At 30.9% G+C, this 19,355-nt stretch overlaps 2 protein-coding genes and 1 long non-coding RNA gene across 3 annotated transcripts in view; 1 reads left to right on the top strand and 2 right to left on the bottom strand.

Annotated features, from left to right (window-relative positions):
* The window catches only part of LOC130893464 (uncharacterized), a 170,008-nt gene that overhangs the window by 53,607 nt on the left and 97,046 nt on the right, over nt 1-19,355 (top strand). The gene's annotated exons all lie outside the window — the stretch shown is intronic.
* On the bottom strand, nt 58-6,539 carry LOC130893462 (activating signal cointegrator 1). Its single transcript, XM_057799625.1, has 9 exons — nt 6,364-6,539; nt 5,964-6,223; nt 5,387-5,505; nt 4,437-4,492; nt 3,766-4,024; nt 2,803-3,014; nt 2,116-2,237; nt 449-643; nt 58-170 (listed from the first exon to the last, which is right to left on the bottom strand). Exons 1-9 carry the CDS (start codon nt 6,438-6,440, stop codon nt 103-105), a joined length of 1,368 nt encoding a protein of 455 aa, XP_057655608.1. The 5' UTR covers nt 6,441-6,539; the 3' UTR covers nt 58-102.
* LOC130893463 (putative phosphatidate phosphatase) overlaps nt 16,815-19,355 on the bottom strand; it is a 64,364-nt gene continuing 61,823 nt past the window's right edge. The window contains exons 5-6 of the mRNA XM_057799626.1: nt 17,650-17,826; nt 16,815-17,536 (exon numbers count right to left, since the gene is read on the bottom strand). Of these exons, the coding sequence (XP_057655609.1) occupies nt 17,429-17,536; nt 17,650-17,826 (285 nt within the window). The 3' untranslated portion in view covers nt 16,815-17,428. The remainder of the gene's footprint in view (nt 17,537-17,649; nt 17,827-19,355) is intronic.

The raw sequence follows: 19,355 nt of genomic DNA on the forward strand, positions 1-19,355 counted from the left end.
GTCAGAACACACACTGTAGAGTTTGTTGTTTGGAATATAGAATAAAAAAAATGTATATTAATATAAACACAATTTTAATATAATAACTTGATACATGTCACTTTAAAAATCATAATTTGCATGTTGTAGAGCTACTTTCGCACATTTGTGAAGATCTTTATCTAAACAATCTGTAAAAAAAAAATGAATATATTAATATTTACCAAAGAATTCCAGATATTTTGTACATATTCTAACTTAACATTTAACAACAGTTTTTGAAAGAAATATTCTCTGAAGAATATTGTTCAGCATACAGTCAAGAAAAACAACAGTTGAAGTACTTTTTGTAAAATATATCATGTTTTTGAAAGATACTCATAATTCCAGATTTCAATATTATGTGATTATATTATAAACAGCACTGGGGTCAATACCCTAGTTCTGACAGATGTGTCGAAATACTTACATATTTTATGTTTACCAACAATTGGATAAAAGATTGGCAAAATCATTGGAGACGAACAAATCAGAACATAAGGACTGTTACTTTCTCCATTAGGAAATTTCTTACTATATGTTACTTGATCCAAACAATCTTCAACAAAAACACATCCGAGAAGACAACTTGTTGGATATTCCTTTGGAAATTTAAGGGAAGGATCTGTAAAAAGACAATGTTACAATAAATATAAAGATGGATTGAGCTTGTTTGTGAATCATTAACTTTTTTAGAAATATTCAATCAAGCTATTTGGGAGGTACAAAAAGCATGCAATTAAACTCTGTTTACTACTATAAGCTTAAAAGTATTAGAGTTTGGAGTAAATTTAAATAGAACCAAATTAATGATAGTCAAAGCAAATCAAAACGAGCCATAGAATAAAAAAATAAAATATAGGGATAGTATCTTAGAAAGAGCAATTACATACAAATATTTTAATGTGTGTGTCAATGAAGGTCTTAACCTAAACCCCTTAAAGACCATCTTAGTTCTATTCACTACGAGGAACAAAATCTCTAGGAATGAACGGGGTCGAACAAATCCTTAAGTCAGATATTAAATATTTCGGGGTGACCTTCGATCAGAGACTAGCATGAACACAACACCTTTAAACAGCTGCAGAATTGTGGTAGGAACATGGGGCTTGAAACCCAAAATTATGAACTGGATGTACAAATCGACTTATCATAAATTATGCAGCTTTCATATGGTGACCAAGAATAATTGGGGACACAACCCTAGATCAGTTGGAAAGGGCGGCATGCCTTGCGATAACACGGTCATGTCCCACGGCAGCACTACAAGTCATTTTAGACTTGCCGCCTTTGAAGATCTTCGTAGAGAATGAAGCAATGAAGGCATACAAGGAACATTAAGCCCGGCGACTTTACTGGACTACCAAAAACTATAAAATTATAATAACAAGTCGATAGCAATGGACAAATGCAGAAATTACGTTCCCCACGAGGCTCGTTACTATTCTACACTGATGGCTCGAAAATGGACAAGTACGGATAGAAATATATTGGGAAGCTTGCTATTCCAATGGGCTCAGATCATTCCATTTTCCAGGCGGAAACATATACCATCCTAACGTGCACAGCTCGTTACGTACAACATAACTATCTTAAAGCAAAGATAACCTATCTTTGAACCCAATGGGAGAAAACAATAAAGTAACTCTTATGGGGACATGGCCACACTGGAATACACGGCAATGAACAAAAAAGGCGGGAAAATTCCTTTCATAGATTTCCCAAAGAGCCATCAAGTCATGATCATAAAAAACTGGCCGAACAAAGACAAACTAAGGAGAGTTACTGGTATGCTCACTGGACACTGTGTGAAGTACTATCTGAAGAACATCGGAAAAACTTCCGACAGCTTTTGTCACTTCTGTAAGAAACCAAAGGAAACCGCCGAAACCTTCTTTATGAGTGAGGGGCAATCCGTCGACAAAGCGTACGGTGCTAACATTCAATCTTTTAACAGCCAGAAGAGGTAAGTCGCATAGTCACCAGTTAAAGTAAAATCGTTGCTACCTGGCTGGTAGAAAGTTTACAAATTAATTTTTCATTACAGAATAATAAATATGAAAAATAATTTCCTTGGATGAACACTAATGTTATTACCATGATAATATTCCCTATAAAACGATTCTAGGGCTTCAATTTCGTCATCTTCGGGAACTCTGGCAGCTGCCGCGATCCATAACCTTCCTCGATGAGTAGTGGGCCAAGTACGACCCTCATGCCTGAAATAATGAATCGGATAAATTATATTAATTAGCATCTACATTTATGAAGGGCTCATTTGCTTTATCGGTATTTCTGTATGATATACAGATCCATAAATTGACAGTTTCCATATTAGCAGAAGCGGGACAACTGGAGTGTAGTGAACAATGGACATCCCCAGTGCAGCAGCTATAAAAGGGAACACAAAACAACACATAACTTCAGAGAGCATAAAACGTGGCTTGGGTACATTATTAAGGCAGTCTAGGTTTGTAAACTGTGTACTCACGTGTTTTAATATCAAAACTATTTTGTTTTGGTTTGTAAGCTGAATCTGATATGACGAAATTTTTGTTTCAATTTTGAATTAGAGTAGCGGGGGTATTATGTAAATTTTGTAAATTAAATGAATGAGTCACACACATTTCACTGTCTGAGTGCAAAGCGCTCACTAAAATATTTTAAATTACTTAGGAAACACACACCCAGTTTATGACTTAATCTATAAAGACAACGTACAGATTTTCTTACTTAGAAGTGTTAAAAAAAAGAAATATTACTAGTTCGGTTTTATTTCCTTACTTTTTTACTCCAGCTACTAATAAACTAGCATAAGGCTGATGCATGCTGAGACATAAACCATGATCAGTATTTATCATCACGTCTTCATCAAAGATTCTAGTTTTATAGTCTATTATCGGCATTGATGAATCTTCTTCTGCCAAATTTTCTACCTCTTTAGGTTTTTTGTGTCGCATTTGTATCAAAAGATTAACTAAATCTTCGTTGGCATTCTATAAATTATGAATTTGTTATAAACAACAATGGAAAAACAGCCAAATTTATGATAAACAGTTTGTATATTAATATAAATCAAATATACACAATGTTCAAAACTTTATACAAAAGTTTAAATAGTGAACTTGTTCAATGAACAAATTGCAATGATACATCAACAACTAGTGAAGAGATACTTTGCATTAATTTGTTTTAGGACTAATAGATTAGTACAAAGTACTAATCACATTGTTGAAAGGAAGAGGATCAAATACAAATACAATACAAAAAAATATGAGATGAACTGTTAATATTTAGGTTAAAATAGTTTTTCCTTATTGTAGTGATAAAAATAGTTGACAATTCTTTTCGATTCTGTATAATATATATGCCTATATAGTACATGCATAACGCCACCACACAAATAATCAGAGAATCGGCCTTTTGACATCGATTTTTCGACCCTGTATCCAACTCTCCAAGCAATCACAGAAACGGTATTATGGACATCGATAGTTTTTCTCGACCTTGTATAATATGTATAACTATATATAGTTATAAATATATTATAGTATGTGTTCAACCCCCGCGAACAATCAAAAAAACAACATTTCTCATAAATATCCATTTCGCAGCCTGTCAGTTACATCATCTGATTTCTTTATTGATTTGATAAAAACATTGATATAATAGTAAATGAATGCATCAAGTTGTAAAATAGAAATATTCATTTCAAAAAGTGGTTGAAACTACATATCAAAATCTTACCTCAACTCTAATTCTTTCATATGACCTTTCCGAAGACTTTTGAATATCTTTATATAATTGTTCTACTTTCTTAAGATGTTCTATTGAATCCTTTAATAGTCTCTGTCTAATTTTCTCATCTTCTTCACTACTCTCTACAACTTTTCGAGAAGCGAAGTCAAGTGCTATAACCATTTTTCTTTTAGCATCATTGTTGTTCTTTTTTGAATTTATTTTAAAATAATCGTTGTCATCATCAAAAACTTTATTTTCTTTTGGCCTACAATTTAATAAGATAGATAATGTCAAAGACAAAAATGTTTAAAAATAATAACATTTATTTATAGGTTTTTTGTAATAATTATGTGAACAAATCGAAAAGTATATTTTGTACCAGTATGAAAAAGATTTCATACGAATGAAGCTGAAGTAATTGTAAATGATTTTGTCATGTTTGGAAATGACAAAAATTGTTTATCTTACTCTAGAAATTTTAGAGTTTGCTATTCCTAATACAAAAATAATGTTTTAAACGTCAGTTATATCCTAGCACAATCGAGAGTTGCAAAAAACATCCACATTTTCAACTTGATTATATTGAATAATTCATTATCCAAATTTAACTTTTTTATGATATTCACCAATTACTGATGCAAGTAGATATGGAACTAAACAAAAAGAATTGAACTTACTTCATAATTGATTTCTGTTTTCTACCCTCAAATACCTCCTCTCCTCTTACATATATCTAAAATAACAAAGAAAATTTTAATCTACAAACAAAAAGTTGCACCTCCCAGTTTGTAATTTGTGATGAAAAAAATTGTACCATAATGTTCTTGCACCAAATGTAGAAAAACTCATCTTTTACATAATAGATGTAATTATAACTAGATGCTTTAAATTTAATTCTTGTCGTGTTCATTTTTGTTTAAAATTTGGGATATATTTCTGAATACAGTCCGCCAATTACCATTTTTTGGATGCCAATATTAGCTAGTGACAATAATTTTTTTTATAAACGACCTTTTTGGTTTTTTTTATTACCATTATCGCCTTGCGTTATGTTATTAGTTGTGTGAAAACAAAATTTTACTGATCATTTGTACCAGTATCTGTGACAGCACAGATGTGATAAATTAAATATTGATCCCTTTACTCAGCTTTGACAAGATATTAAACATTTCTATCTAGGAATAAGCAGTTAGTTTTGCAGTTAAAATATATTTTTTAATTAATTTTATTTTCATAGTATATTTATTTGTATATAACAGTTTTGGCCCAATCAGTACAGACAGTGTTTCAAAGTTCAGTCAAAATTTTAGACATATTATAGAAATAAAAAATAAAATGTTTATATTCAATGAAAATTTCCAATTTCCAACATCAAATGTAAACATTAATTCAAAACTCCTCTTTATAAAGTATTTTACATTGTAGATTTTATAAGAAAAAAATAACTTTAACTAGATGCTTTAAAGGATAATATACATCAAAGCTCGACTATCAACAACATACATTATTATCTTGTTTATTTTTGTTTAAAATTTTAGATATATTTGAGAAATTGGAAAATAAAAAATTTACATTATGTGTAAAACATCAATTTTTAATGGGAAAAAGATTGACTGTTTCCACATACTTGATTTCCACAAAATAAGCATGGTCCTGGTCCTTCCTGTATACAATGAATTCTACCACATACCATACAATTATTCATGAAGTCGTGCTCTTGTCCTAAGCAATCACAAATTCTTCTTCCTGTAATTACATTTTATTTGTTTTTCCAATGTATCAGAAACCCTTGTTTTATTGTTGTTATCTGATCTTAGTATGATGAATGAATGAATCAAGTTCAAGACTATAATTACATATACCTAAATCAAATTATTCAACTGAACAAATAAAATCAGATAAAAGACAGGATGTAATTGTTCTAATAGCATTCAGATCACAAAAAGCAATGAAAAGGCATAAAACAGGGACAACACAAAAATGAGCAGCTCATAATAAATGGAACCAACTTATTGTAAAGTAGAGACTCTGGGAATGTAATAGAAACAGATCTCAAATGAAAAGGGAAAATGATACTCAAAAGCAGGCAGTATTTAAATAAACACATTTAGCTTCCAGATAGGAAGATTGAAAGTTCTGATAGATCTCTAGTTAAAACATTCACAGAAAAAGTTGAACAAACATACATTATAGCGTTCTCTCACCTTCTTCTTGCTGTTTTTTCTCTTGAAATTTGTTTATATCTCTAAATTTAGTTTTGCCTTTCTTATTAACAACTGGTTTTTGTTGACTATTTACATTAGTATTACTGGAATTTATAGATACTGTTTTGTTGTTAGACTGCTTTCCCAAGATAAGTTTTCGAATGCACTGATAGGAATTTAGATGGTCTTTGTTGCTCTTGTCTAGGATATTTTCGAAGAATTCTGCGCAGTCTTCTTCATGTTTGATACTTTTGATGTAACTTGGAATCAATATAGATATTAAATAGTTATACATATTTATATTATATTTATTTGTATTCACAACTTAATTCATATCTTGTCTAATCAGAAAAGTTGCACAATCTGTTATAATGTATTTATTTTTATATCTAAAATTTACCTTACTATATCGCTTGAAACATCATCCCCTATAATGGTCTTCAAATTTTTTAATAAAATTTGATCAGACATTGTCATATATTTTTATTTTTAATTTATAGATATTTAGTTAGCTCACAAAATATGGTTAGGTTTTGTTACATTTTTGACACTTGACACACTTGACATTAACAATTACTATTAGGGGTGCATTCCACTTAACGCCCACAATGAGATATGTCTTTTGGTGCATTCCACTTAACGCCCACAACGACATATAAGTTTTTTGGTGCATTTCATTAAGCATTACTCTTTTGGGCGTTCGTGGCGAGAACGTCACGGCATACATTTTTTTGCAGCACTGCCTGAAAATATATTTTTTTCTAAAAATACTCAAATCAACGCCTTGTGCTAGCTTCCAACCATCTGTATACCAGTGAGGTCAATTTTGGATTTAGGTGACTTGTGAAATATCTACGCATCAAGCTTTCTGTCTGGGTTTGGGCACCGCTAAACGCTCCTTTTCCCAGTACAAAGTATAGAGGGGCAGAGTTTGCAGCACCTCTACCCACACAGATCAGCTTTTGGAATTTGTTTAGTATTGACTGAGCTGTTGCTTTTCCATCTTCCGACTACCAAATAAGCGATGCGTATGTGATCACACGGATTTCATGGCATCTCAGGCTTGAGTCCTCATATCTTGCCTACAAGCTAGATACTTTATTTTAATGGAAAGTACCACGTAAATTTCTTCAAACATATGTGCGCGGATAGCTACCTATCTTCTTGTAAATAGGACTAGTATTATTTTTCTGGGGTTGATTGACAGTTTTCATCTCCCCAACCTGTTGCTTGCCCCTTACTACCACCACGAGATCATCGTTGTAACCTAGGATTATGAATAGGACTCCTTATTACGTACAGCCCTTCAGGGCAATAATAGTAGAGGGGTGACCGTTTTTTTGTGTTTTTTTGCTGTAATAGTATCGCACTAGTCAATCTGAATGTCTACCTCCCAATCTTCTATAACCCTCTTCATGGATTGATGTGTGGTGGTGTCAGTCCATTTGAACTTCTACCTCCAATCTTTTATAACCTCCTGCACGGATTGATGTGTGAGGTTGTCAAAAGCACGCTCTATGTCAATGAAGATTGCTAGAGAAATATCTTTACTGTCATTAGCTTTTTCTCTGTCTTTCACAAGGCAATGCATACTTACAAATTCTTTCCGTACCATACAAAAAATAAAAACAGTATCTCATTTTCCAACTAAATTTTATTTTGAATTGAATCACATTCACAAAATATAAAACACATATCACAATGTACAAGTTATAAGTTATTGAGAAATATATTTATTCATTTAATGTTTTAATGATCACTTAACAAAATAAAATATTGACCATTTTTAACCTCTGATTGTTTGACATTGCATCGCAACAACTGTAGATAGAAACTGAGTTATATGGTAATTGATCTTTTCTGGAAAGGATGAAACCAAATATATAGATTAATCAAGAGAAGGCGATTGGTATTGACAGAAGCTGTGTTTAACGGTTCTAGGAATACACATGTAAAACCAATGAACTAACAACGAAGTTCTTAATTACTGGAATCTCAATGCATTTACGAACCCAAAGCAATAAATAGTTAAAAAGACAGAATTACTATAATTACTATAATAAATATCAAGTTAAGAGTTGTTGATGCTGATATGAATATATTTTTGAAAACTCTACCGAATAACAAAACTTATTTTTGAGAATATATCTTTTATCATAACTAAAAATGAAACTCATGTGGCTGACAGTTAAAACAAATAAACCTTCCTTGGGCAATAAGTACTGGAAACATGGGTAAATATATATCTGCATGACCAATTTACTAAAAGTTTATCAATTATAACATAATTTTTCTAGAATGGAAAAATTTACAATCTTGTTTTTAGCTTAAATTTTACTATAATATCCAGACTTTATGCTGGGAAAAGGTATAAGGTAGAAAACATTGTATACTTCACAAAAATCTATAACTACTTTTAAAGGTCCGTCGATTTCCATATAAATACATCTGAGTTTATTGGAGTTCTAAAAGTTATAAATTTAATTACCAGTATCTATATCAGTGTTTCCCAATGTAGGGCCCACGCCACACAAGGGAGCAGTCGAAAATTGAGTCGAGTTTAACCTTTTCTCACGGGGTGATTAAAATGCAATTTCGGTGTCAAATTCAAATGTTAGGTATAATCTGGTTTGACAAGACCAGAATATCAACAGGGTGTTTGGCATCATCAAGTGAACTTCCTTGCGGCAAACAGGCTCAGCGGGAAATACCGGACTTCTCGCTGTAGTTTTTCACAGCTTACACTTGGTATTAATTTGAAATAAGTGAACGTACTTGATTTTATTTCTTTATCTTAACCGAAGACATTAAATCAAGGAACAAATATAACTCTTGTCGATGCAAAAGCGAATATATTTAGTTTTATTACTTTTATCGAGTTAACAGTTTCTTGGCTCAAAAAATATGAAGTTACTCATACTGCTTTACTTATTATTGTCAATCATTTGAAAATTCATATGCTGATTTACAAGAAAGATTGCCTTATTTAAGACAAATTGTTTTAACAACACGGATGATGTAAGTAATGTTAGTGGATTTGTCTGAAGAGAAACTTATAGAATTGCAAAACATTATTTAATATAAAAGGAGTTGTCTTTGAGAGGAAACAGAAATCAAATACCATTTCCATCCATCATATTTAGCTGTACATTTAGTGCTGTGAATGATTTACTGGTAAAAAATAAATATAACAAAACGTTAAGACTTCAGACTGAAGCTAACAAAACTGGAACCTAATATAAAATCCCCATGCAGCAAGCATCAAGCATAAGAATCTTGGTAAATTAATATAGAGAAATTTGTATTGAAATTAATTGCAATTTGAATTCTAGTTTTCCATTATATGTTTTGAAAATTTATTTATTACTTACTGTGCTTCGTTAACAATTATCTAGTGATTTATACCTAAAACCTATTATAATTTGAGTTTCTTTAGTAAACAATTGAACTTTTATGTGTGTTATATGAGGAGTGATAAGAATTTTAGAAAGGCTAAACTGGGGTATGGCACAAAAAAGATTGGAAAACACTGATTTATATTCTAAATTCACATGTACATCTAGCTAACCTAATTAAGTTCAGTATTTGTTAAGTTATATTTATTTACTATTGTATTTTTTAAAGAAAAGTTATCAAATAATAGTGAATCTTGGAAAATAAAGTCAAAACCTGAAAACTTGACATAATAGAAATGGGGCCACGAAAAATGCAATGACGATGAATCACTAAATATTCCACAAAAAGAAAGGGATACCAAAACTATGAAAAATGTAACCATTTCTCCATAAAAGTAATAATATAACAATAAAAAATTATATGTAAAATCGAAAAAATTGTTAACCAAATCAATATGAATGAAAAACAGAAATAATTACGAGTAGTATTTGTGGATGTGAAACCAGCTTCATTTACAGATCTAAAACTAAGAAAGTATATAAAAAATTATGGAAGAAGCAATCACTAGTATCTATAAATCGTCAATTTAGAGGTAAACAGGCAAACATCAATTTATTTCCACATAGAAAATGTCCTAAAAGACAAAAAAAAAGAATAATTTTATCAGGTACGTAATCTAAAAAATGGAAACTGGCGCAGTCAGCATTGTCCTGATGGAAAAATTAAAAAAAATACAATGATTTTTAAATGAGAGGAATGAAACGCTTCATAACATGGACATGGAATCAAAATGTTACGTTACGTTAGAAAACACGGAAGATACAATGGAGTATAATGAGTATTATTGAAAGCCTGGTCCCATTATTTCAAAATACTTGATTTATCATTGTTTTCATTGAGGTTGTTTTGTATAATTATCTACAGGAGAATGAAGGTTACAATTATAATAACAAACGTATATGTACATAACTGAAATATATATTTATTCCAAAGAATTTTGAAAATACTTATCATATTATTTAATACATATTTTGACCCGACAGGTAAGAGAACTGAATTGAATCTAAATTATGTACGAAGAAAATAAAAAATTTAAATTCAATTTGAAACTTTACCATTATTACTAAAACTAAACATTTGTTACCATATCAAAATGAATCTCTATTTAGCTACCACGTTTATAAAATAATTCAAATATATAATTGTATTAATAGACCTGAAACCTGAAATACAAGCATCAAATACCACATTTTTATTCGTCAGTATTTTGATAAGAAACAACACTTTTTTTGTGAAAGCGATTGTCGGGAAAAATTGGAAAGAACAAGGTTCTCTTCACTTGTTAGGAGCTCATTTCTTAATGAATATCAAAATTTTATATTCGTCACAAATAGACAATAGACGTCGATGGACGTCAAAACTTTATTATTGTAATGAATAAATGACCGAATAAATTTATTAACTGATTCTTGTACATCGGGTTTTATTTTACGTGGTACTTTTTATGTAGAATAGTTTGTTTCTTAAAATTAATAATGAAAAAGTTTTTCACACAATTCAAAAAATTTGAATTTGTATGTGTATTTGAAAATAAAATCTAATTGTTAATAAATATAAAAAAAATTTAAAGCTTCATAGAGTGACCAAACAAAACTGAATGAAACCATTTATAATAAGAAACATGAATATTTTAACAGTCCAAAGTAGGAATCAATCCATTGCCTTTAGATAAACATTGGAATTACCACAAAATGTTCCAATAAAATCTAATATGCCCAATTTTAGAACTCACTCATAGCAGAATAATTACCATATAAGTTAATATCCTGCATTATTATGTTATCGAATATTTCTGGTAATATAGAGTTTAAAGTCTCAAAAAAGTATAAACTCCTCCTATACAATATACATAATGGGCTGATTGATGTTTACATTCATAGAAACTCGCCCATTTTTTTATTTAATCAGGATACTGTACAAATCTCGTGTAATCTCGGAAGGTAATCCAAAAAACAAATTAAAATATCCATGAATAAAACAAATATTAGAGGTTGGGTACAAATCAAGAAAATAACTGAATTACTTATCCGAAAGAAGTATTACTTTTATTGAATATTGAGGTTTATCCTGTCCATTAAAAAGTAAAAATAAACGAAAATATGATGAATTTAAAGTAGTTCGGTTTCAACTTCACTTGGCCACCCTGTACAAATATTAAACTAAGAAATTATTATAAGTATGACATTGTATAAAATAAATTATGTAAATAAATGGATTTCAATTGTGCGATATGCACAGATGGAAAAAGTTAAGTATATTAATAAAGTTATTTAAACTATATTTATTTTTAAAACAGAACTTTTAATTGAGAACGTAACCATATGGTACGGCACTGTCTAATTTTATTCACAAAACAATATATTTATTGAATGTTTTATTGTGAATTCGGAATGTGAGTTTTCCTACTCAAATTTTTATTTAAGAAAAGCAGTTTTCAATGTTCTAATAAATAAACAGTTTGAAAAAAATTTAACGAAGGTACTTGTCTGTCGCAAACGTTAACAGAGATGGTGCAGAATGAATGAGACATCTTAATGTATTCAGTGTGTCGTAAAGTTAATCAACAGGGTGAAAGAACTAGATTTGAGAGATCAAGAGACATCACCAAAAAGCAAAACCACTTCATTCGTATCTTGGATAATAATGGGGTAATGTATGCAAATACTTCCAGGTAATAGTATTTTTAGAGGGAAAATTAAAGTTATAGTCATAAAAACTTACATTTAAACAACTTCAGAGATTCAGAAAAGAGACGCTAATGAATTAGAATTAGAAAATTGAAATTAGAAAATTACTTGTTATTAGATCATTATAAATGCACTGAGAAGCCAGTTGGAATAAATACATTGAGAAATACTAAGTCGAACCTACTGGAGTCAAATGAGTTTATACTGTTTTAGATCTTCTTCTATGTTGGCAGACTAATGAGTAAATATGGAGGATATAAACAAAGCACGAAGAATGCAAGTATACAATAGTAGCTGATCAATCTATTAATCATAAAATGGATAATGGATAATTGCTCAATTAAAATCTTCAACATGGCAAGGTATTAGTTCTATTAAAAATTAAATGTCTCGTTTAAAGCTCGTTAAGTGCAATGACACTAAAAGTTGCGACATTTTAAAACATAAACCTCAAAGTTACGTGGTCCTGCCGTATCAAAATCATATTGATATTATGACATTTTAGAATAGTCCCACGTAACATGAAAACGGTAATGTCGCATTGTCGTGACCCCGTGGCATCATTTACCCGGTTTAAAAGTGAGGTTATTGGTTTACAAGAAACAGTTGAAAAAGAAAATGTTTTCGATATCGTTCACGTTTTGGAAAAATATGAGAAATTTGATTGTGCAATAAAATTAATCATAAATTCAAAAACAGAATCGCCAAAAGCAAAGCAGAAACATCGAAAAATTAAAGATGAAAAAATATGGCGAAAAAAAGTAGATGTAGAAAACGGAGAAGATGGATATATCATCATCATATCATAGAGATTGATAATTCATCTATGGGTAACAATGCTGCTCTTGAACATTCAAAGATCACCATAATCACAGTTCTATCAACTCGCTCTGCTTCGTAGTCACATCCAGAAAGAGCAGTTGCTCTATGTAATTGGAAAAGCTACATCATTAAAGCTGTAGATTGAAATCCAAAACCTGAATTACACAATCTCAATAGCATTATTTGAGCAGGTAACATAATTAGCAAGCCCATGTAACCAATGAACTCGTCAAAATAGCCTCTACATACACATAAACAGCTACCACAAGTTTCTCCCTTACATATACACATTTTTCGAAGTGGTCGCTTCACCAATTGAACGTCTTCTATCGCTCATCAACTCAAGTTTTTACGAGTTCATTATGAACCGTATGAGGGATCGCAGAATAAATATTTTGTTATCATATTGTTGTTAAATTTCTAACTTATTTACAGGAAATGCGTCCCTCATCACACCATTCTTTTGAATACTAGTAAATAATTATCACCATAGCTTGATCTATGCGTATGATATTAAAAAAGTTAAAAGTATGGTTGCAGTAAGTATTTGCAGCTGCCGCAATCACTTCAGTTCATGCCGTTTTAGTTTAGACAAAAATTGTGATTTGTAACTCCATGAAAATAAGTACTAAAAATGTCGTATGAAAACGAGCCTTTAATGCTATTTCATTAAACATTTTAACTCATTCTTGGCATTGTAAAATATAAAAAACATTCATAACAGTTATAAAAAATCAATTTATTTGAATTTCTCTCTAATATCTTCAGCTTTTTTCACGTGTGTACTTAAAAATTTGCGACTTGACAACAGGAAGGTCACTACTTTTGGTATATTGCTTCTGAAGTTTTGCAAATATGAATTATTATTTGAAGATAAGATATTAGACAAAGAACTCATTCATTTGTCAACTCGAATAACATATGATTGGTCAGTTTAAACTTGAGATCTTAAATAGGTATTTTATTAATTATATAATGAATACAGTCACCTTATTATTTTGAATAAAAATAATTTCAAACCCAACTCTTAAAACGAAGTATTGATGAAAATGAACTACATAATGCGAATGTTTTGACGAAATCTATATAATTATTCTATATCTCACTGTACAGATTATTAATACCAGGAGATTTCTATTTGAAAAATCTTCATTAGGTAAGAGATCATCAGAAAAATTAAAAAAAAATTGCTAGAGACATGAGAACTGTGAAATTAGACAGAACAACACTATATACCATAATTCTATATTCATCAGATTTATAAATAAGTAGGTACAACTCAAAAATCGTCTATGTGTATAGACATTTTGACAATTGTAGATTTCAACCTGTATATTTTCTATATTAAGTCATTTTTAATGTTATAAGTAAGATATACGAAAGCGGCTATTAGGAAAAGACACTAGCGCTGCTACAGAAAAGTGCGCGTGCGCAAAAGATTAACGACTATCAGCTATTTAGCCTGTTGCCTACTCTTTCAAATTAGGTGTATACCGTGTCTGTAAACAAACCCGTGTAGCCGCGATCGTCGATTGTATAGGGGCTTTTTTACCGTAATAATGATCCACGTGAAAATAAAGCAACAGATTGTTGTGAAAGTTCTCATAAAACTTGAAAAAACTGCAAATGAAACTTATAATTTATTGAGACAAGTGTATGGTAATGAATGTCGCGTCCACCTACCGAACACACTAACTACACTACACTAACAATCACAATTACACTGTATTACTCGCGTTTCGATAATCAAGATTGAAGGTAAACAGAGTTTCTGAAGACGATAAATTGGTTATAGAAACGCGCGTCAGACAGTGTAATTGTGAGTGTTGGTGTAAACGATGTGTTCAGTATGAATACCAACAACGGTTCCAGAATTTCCAACTTAGTCGCGTCCACCTGTTTTGAATGGTTTAAACGTTTGGAAAATGGACTAGAAGATGAAACGGTTGACAAGTCGATAATTTTTGTTCGCGCGATTACTGAATCTATAGGAATTGACAAATTTTACATGAAAACTTTAACATGTGAAAGGCACGCGTAAAACTGGTAAGTAAAATCCTCATATTTGATAACAAGAAGCTCGCCAAAATCTTTGTACTGACACTTTAAATGCGATTGAAAGTGACTCAAACTTATTAGAAAAGGTGATAACATATGCCGAATCAAAATTTTATTAAAAGGAACAAGATTTGAGGAAAGGAAAAGCGCCGCGCGTCCTGAAGAAACCGACAGAAATACACTTCGTGTATTGTTTTGAACTATAAAAGATTCCATGGAGCGATTAGGGACAGTGGATGGGTATATATTGAAGGTGATAATAAATAAATATACACAATATCAAATAAAAAAGTTTCATATCCCCAGTCTCGTTATTTAATAGCTACACATCGTACATTAGTATAATTGTTTTTTTGTTCCAACGAAATGATAATATGATCATCACGTAAGTGAAAACCCACCCGTATTAATTTTGAAAAAAAATTTTCGTTTTCATTGATAAAGACCGTTGATAGTTGAGCTTAGACACTTAGCCTGTGGCCCTATAAAGTGTCATAATAATTTTTATTCAAGTTTAAAACTTACAAAATGTACCATGTACCTTTAGTCTTTTCAAATGGTGAACTAGCTTAAAGAAAATTTTTCTTTTAAATGAAAACAAGAAAAATATAATGAAAGTAAACATGATAACCCTCGAAGGAGCAACATTACGAGTTCTGTTGCTTCTTATCCATGAGGAGTCAAGGTTAAGAATGATTTACTAAATTCTGACTGAAAGTAGAAAATTTCAACAGTTTCGAGCTTAATAATTACTTTGAAAAATTTTTGTACAATAAAACCTGCCAATAATAGTATAATTTTAGATTGGACCTTGAGGCATTACAAAAAAATTAAAGGTCCTTGAAGTAAGATGGTTAAGATAGGGTTGAAAGGAAGCGACTTTGTATACTTTTTTTTAAAGGAAAATTTTTCAATTAAAAGAATTTTGAAATTTTTATATCGTTAAGAAAATAACTAAAGGGGGCAGAATAATTACTTGGGTCTAAATGTTAAACAAAATGATTTTTTAAATAAACCGAAAAAATATTCTCGAGACACTTTGGGAGAGTAATATATAGAAAAATAATCCCAAAAAGTTAGATCAATTTTTGGAATTTTTAAATGAATACAGGTGATGGCTGAAATCTAAAGTAAAATTGAAATTTTTTGGTTTGTTGAAAAATGTATATTGGAATCGCTTCTATCAATAAAAACTCCAAAGAAATAAGCGCTGAATTAAGTGAGTTTTGATTAATAATTTTTTCCACTACTGCTCTTTAAAGTCTAAATCTGAATCTTCTACACTTATTAGAAATAAAGCTCAAGAATTGAAAGAAGAATGGTCACTTTAATGAGACATCCACGAAGATGAAGATCTCAATTTCAAACTCCAATAAAATATTATTTTTATTATATATGTATATCAAATTAATAGGAATACATCTGCAATTATTATTATTGTCATGATTACAAAATTTCATCACGTTTTGTTATTATTCATTACAATTTTTATTACTACTGCTTTTGTTGTATTATTATCATTGTTTTTTTTGTTAGGAATGAAATTATTTATTAACTCCGAATTTATACAGAGAATTCGCATGAATGTTTTATGTCACGTAGTCTCACGAGAACTAATCCCATCGTAGCATATTTGAGCGAAAGACATAGCACCTTGAGTACTGCTCTTTGCCAGTACTAATAGAATCTCTTTAATCGCCTGGCAGATAAAACATTCCAACAAATTGACCTATATCACTCACCTAAAAGTGCCCCAAAAACATTTTGCATTGATTTAAAAAACCATAATTTTAGTCTGGTTCAGGATCAAACTCAAAAATTTACAAAATACCTGAAAAAACATCCCTTTATTAAAAAATATAAGATAGTAACAAAATTTTCCAGTGACTCCAAGAATGCTTATCTAAAATGGGATAGAAGAAGTAGGAAACTGATTCCAACATTTTATATTTGAATGGTGATAATACTTTTTTCTCAAATTAATGAAACGATTATACTCATCAAACGTTACAAAATAATATTCTTAGAAACTTTTAAAAAATACCTTGAAGCGAAAAATCAAAAGAATGTTACTATTGGAAAAAACACACTAATGAAAAGAGAATAAAAATTAAACTTATAATAATCAAGATAAACTTCCCAAACCCTACTTACATACATACATAAACTTCATGTACGTACTTGAAAATAATTAAAATCAAAAATATATTTAAAAAAAATAATATTATATATCAATCCCATGGATTATCAACCCAAAATATCCTCAGTGGCTAAGAATAGCCGAAAAATTATATTTGATATTGCTAAGTTTACGATATAAAGTATTGCGTTCGTTTTTTAAGATAATAAATTGCTCACAATAAATTACTGCCATTCATATAAACTTTTTATAACAATAAAAAAGTTTTCACCAACAAAATAATAAATCGTAATAAATCACATTTAAACGTGCGTTCTGTTGTTGCCGTTCAAGTTGGTTAGTTCAGATGGTTCCAGTTTCTTGAAAACACTCGGCTGCGGCTTACTGAACAAATTTGAAAAACATCTTGACTAAAAAAAAAATAAATGAGACTATGAATTTAACGATCTCATCCACAGGATTATCAAAATATCAGGGTACAACCCTAAAATAAGTGAATGTAATTTCGTAGCAAAATACTCACTGTAATTATTGCAACAAGGGCACCCAACAAAAGACCACATAGTACATCGCTCCAGTGATGTTTGTAGTCAGATACTCTTGTCATTGCAGTGAAAAGAGACGATAGAACAGCGAGAAATTGAAGAGTATGTTTTAAGAGTATTGAGCCATCCCATGTCATACGTTTGTGCAAGTAAATCTAGAAGAATAAAATTAATTAGCTCGACTTACAGTTCTACATTCAATGTTGGCTCACTGAATCATTTACGAGGGCCGTTTTTTTCTCAACTTCCGATCGCTCCGTGCAGACGCTACACGGGCAGAAGAAAGCGAGTATGCGCTGTAGGCAGCTCTTGCACTACACACCCCGCCATCGTTGACATTCGGCGTTGTGCTACAGCCACATAAACATGTCCGCTATAATTGATTATGCCAAAAACTGACCGTACAAATCTTTTGGTGATAGAATTATTGTTTTATATGAACTTGTCTTTAATTTATAGCGTATTGGAGGTTGAAAAAAAAACGGCATTCGTAAATACATATTATAGGAATAGAATGTTTGATTCCAATTTATGTGGAAAGTAGAAGGGTTTTCTCAATTAAGAAGATTGATTAATTCAATCAATCCATCGTCTACTTTGCACATTTTTAGAAATTCAAGGTTTTTTCAAGATATATTATGTCCTCATCTCAAAATAAATTTAATATAAAATCAGTAATCTATAATTTAGATCTTTGGTTTTATACAAATAAACTCAACTTAAACGTTTTTCTAATGCTTTAATTCTAGTTAAACTCCTCTAACAATCTTTCATCAATTCAGCAGCTTATCCCATTGCTCAAATCAGTATGTATGTATGTATGGATAATGGGGTATTATATAAACTGCGATCTTTTGCGTCTCCTTTTCTTGCTGTGATACTGGGAATCCCAGTGTTTACAGCTAATCTGTTAATACAACTTCTTTGAGAAAATCCAGAATGTGGGATGGTTGTAGCTTGCAAAGATCTTCGTCTTCTATTTCACACGCTCCCAGGTATAGTGCTCTGGATTTTCACACTTAGAGAAAATGTGGATAGAGGTTTCGTCCTCTGTGCAACAAAAATTGCACGCCGCATTATCTGCTAGGCCTAGCGTCTCCAGGTTTTTATTAAAGCGACAGTGCTCCGATAGGACTCCTTCTAGTATTCTTACCTATGTTGAAATTTTCACCAGATCTTCTCTAGTTATAGTTTCCCTATAGGTTTTCCCAATAATTGGTTTTGCTCCTATTTACCTCTTTTTCCAGTGCTTTTTCTCTTGGTCAAGGTCCCATGAAGGGCTCCTCGTCTCCCGCTTCAGCGGGCTTATCAGCTAATTTTTCTAGGCAATGCCAAACGCATTTGTATTTTATTATATAGGAGCTTGAAGCTCTAATAGTTGCTTGGCTTTCGGACAGGATGATGATCTATTTATTGTTTACGATATTTTCTCTCTAAATTGAACTGGTTACATTTTTCAATTGCATAGATTTCTACTTGAAGAACGCTTGGTATAGTGCTCAGGCTTCCAGAGTGTTGGATTGTGGGCCCGTACACTCTTATTCTAGTTCTGTCTTTGGTTTAAATTCGTCCGTATACCACTTCATTGACTTTTCTAATACTTCCTCTCCTTTGTATCAAAAATCTCTAAATTCTTTCCACCACCTACATTTCTCAGTCCTTATTGACGCGGTTTAACCATCAT

This window comes from Diorhabda carinulata, chromosome 4 (assembly GCF_026250575.1).
Source record: "Diorhabda carinulata isolate Delta chromosome 4, icDioCari1.1, whole genome shotgun sequence".
NCBI classification, from domain to species: Eukaryota; Metazoa; Arthropoda; class Insecta; order Coleoptera; family Chrysomelidae; genus Diorhabda; species Diorhabda carinulata.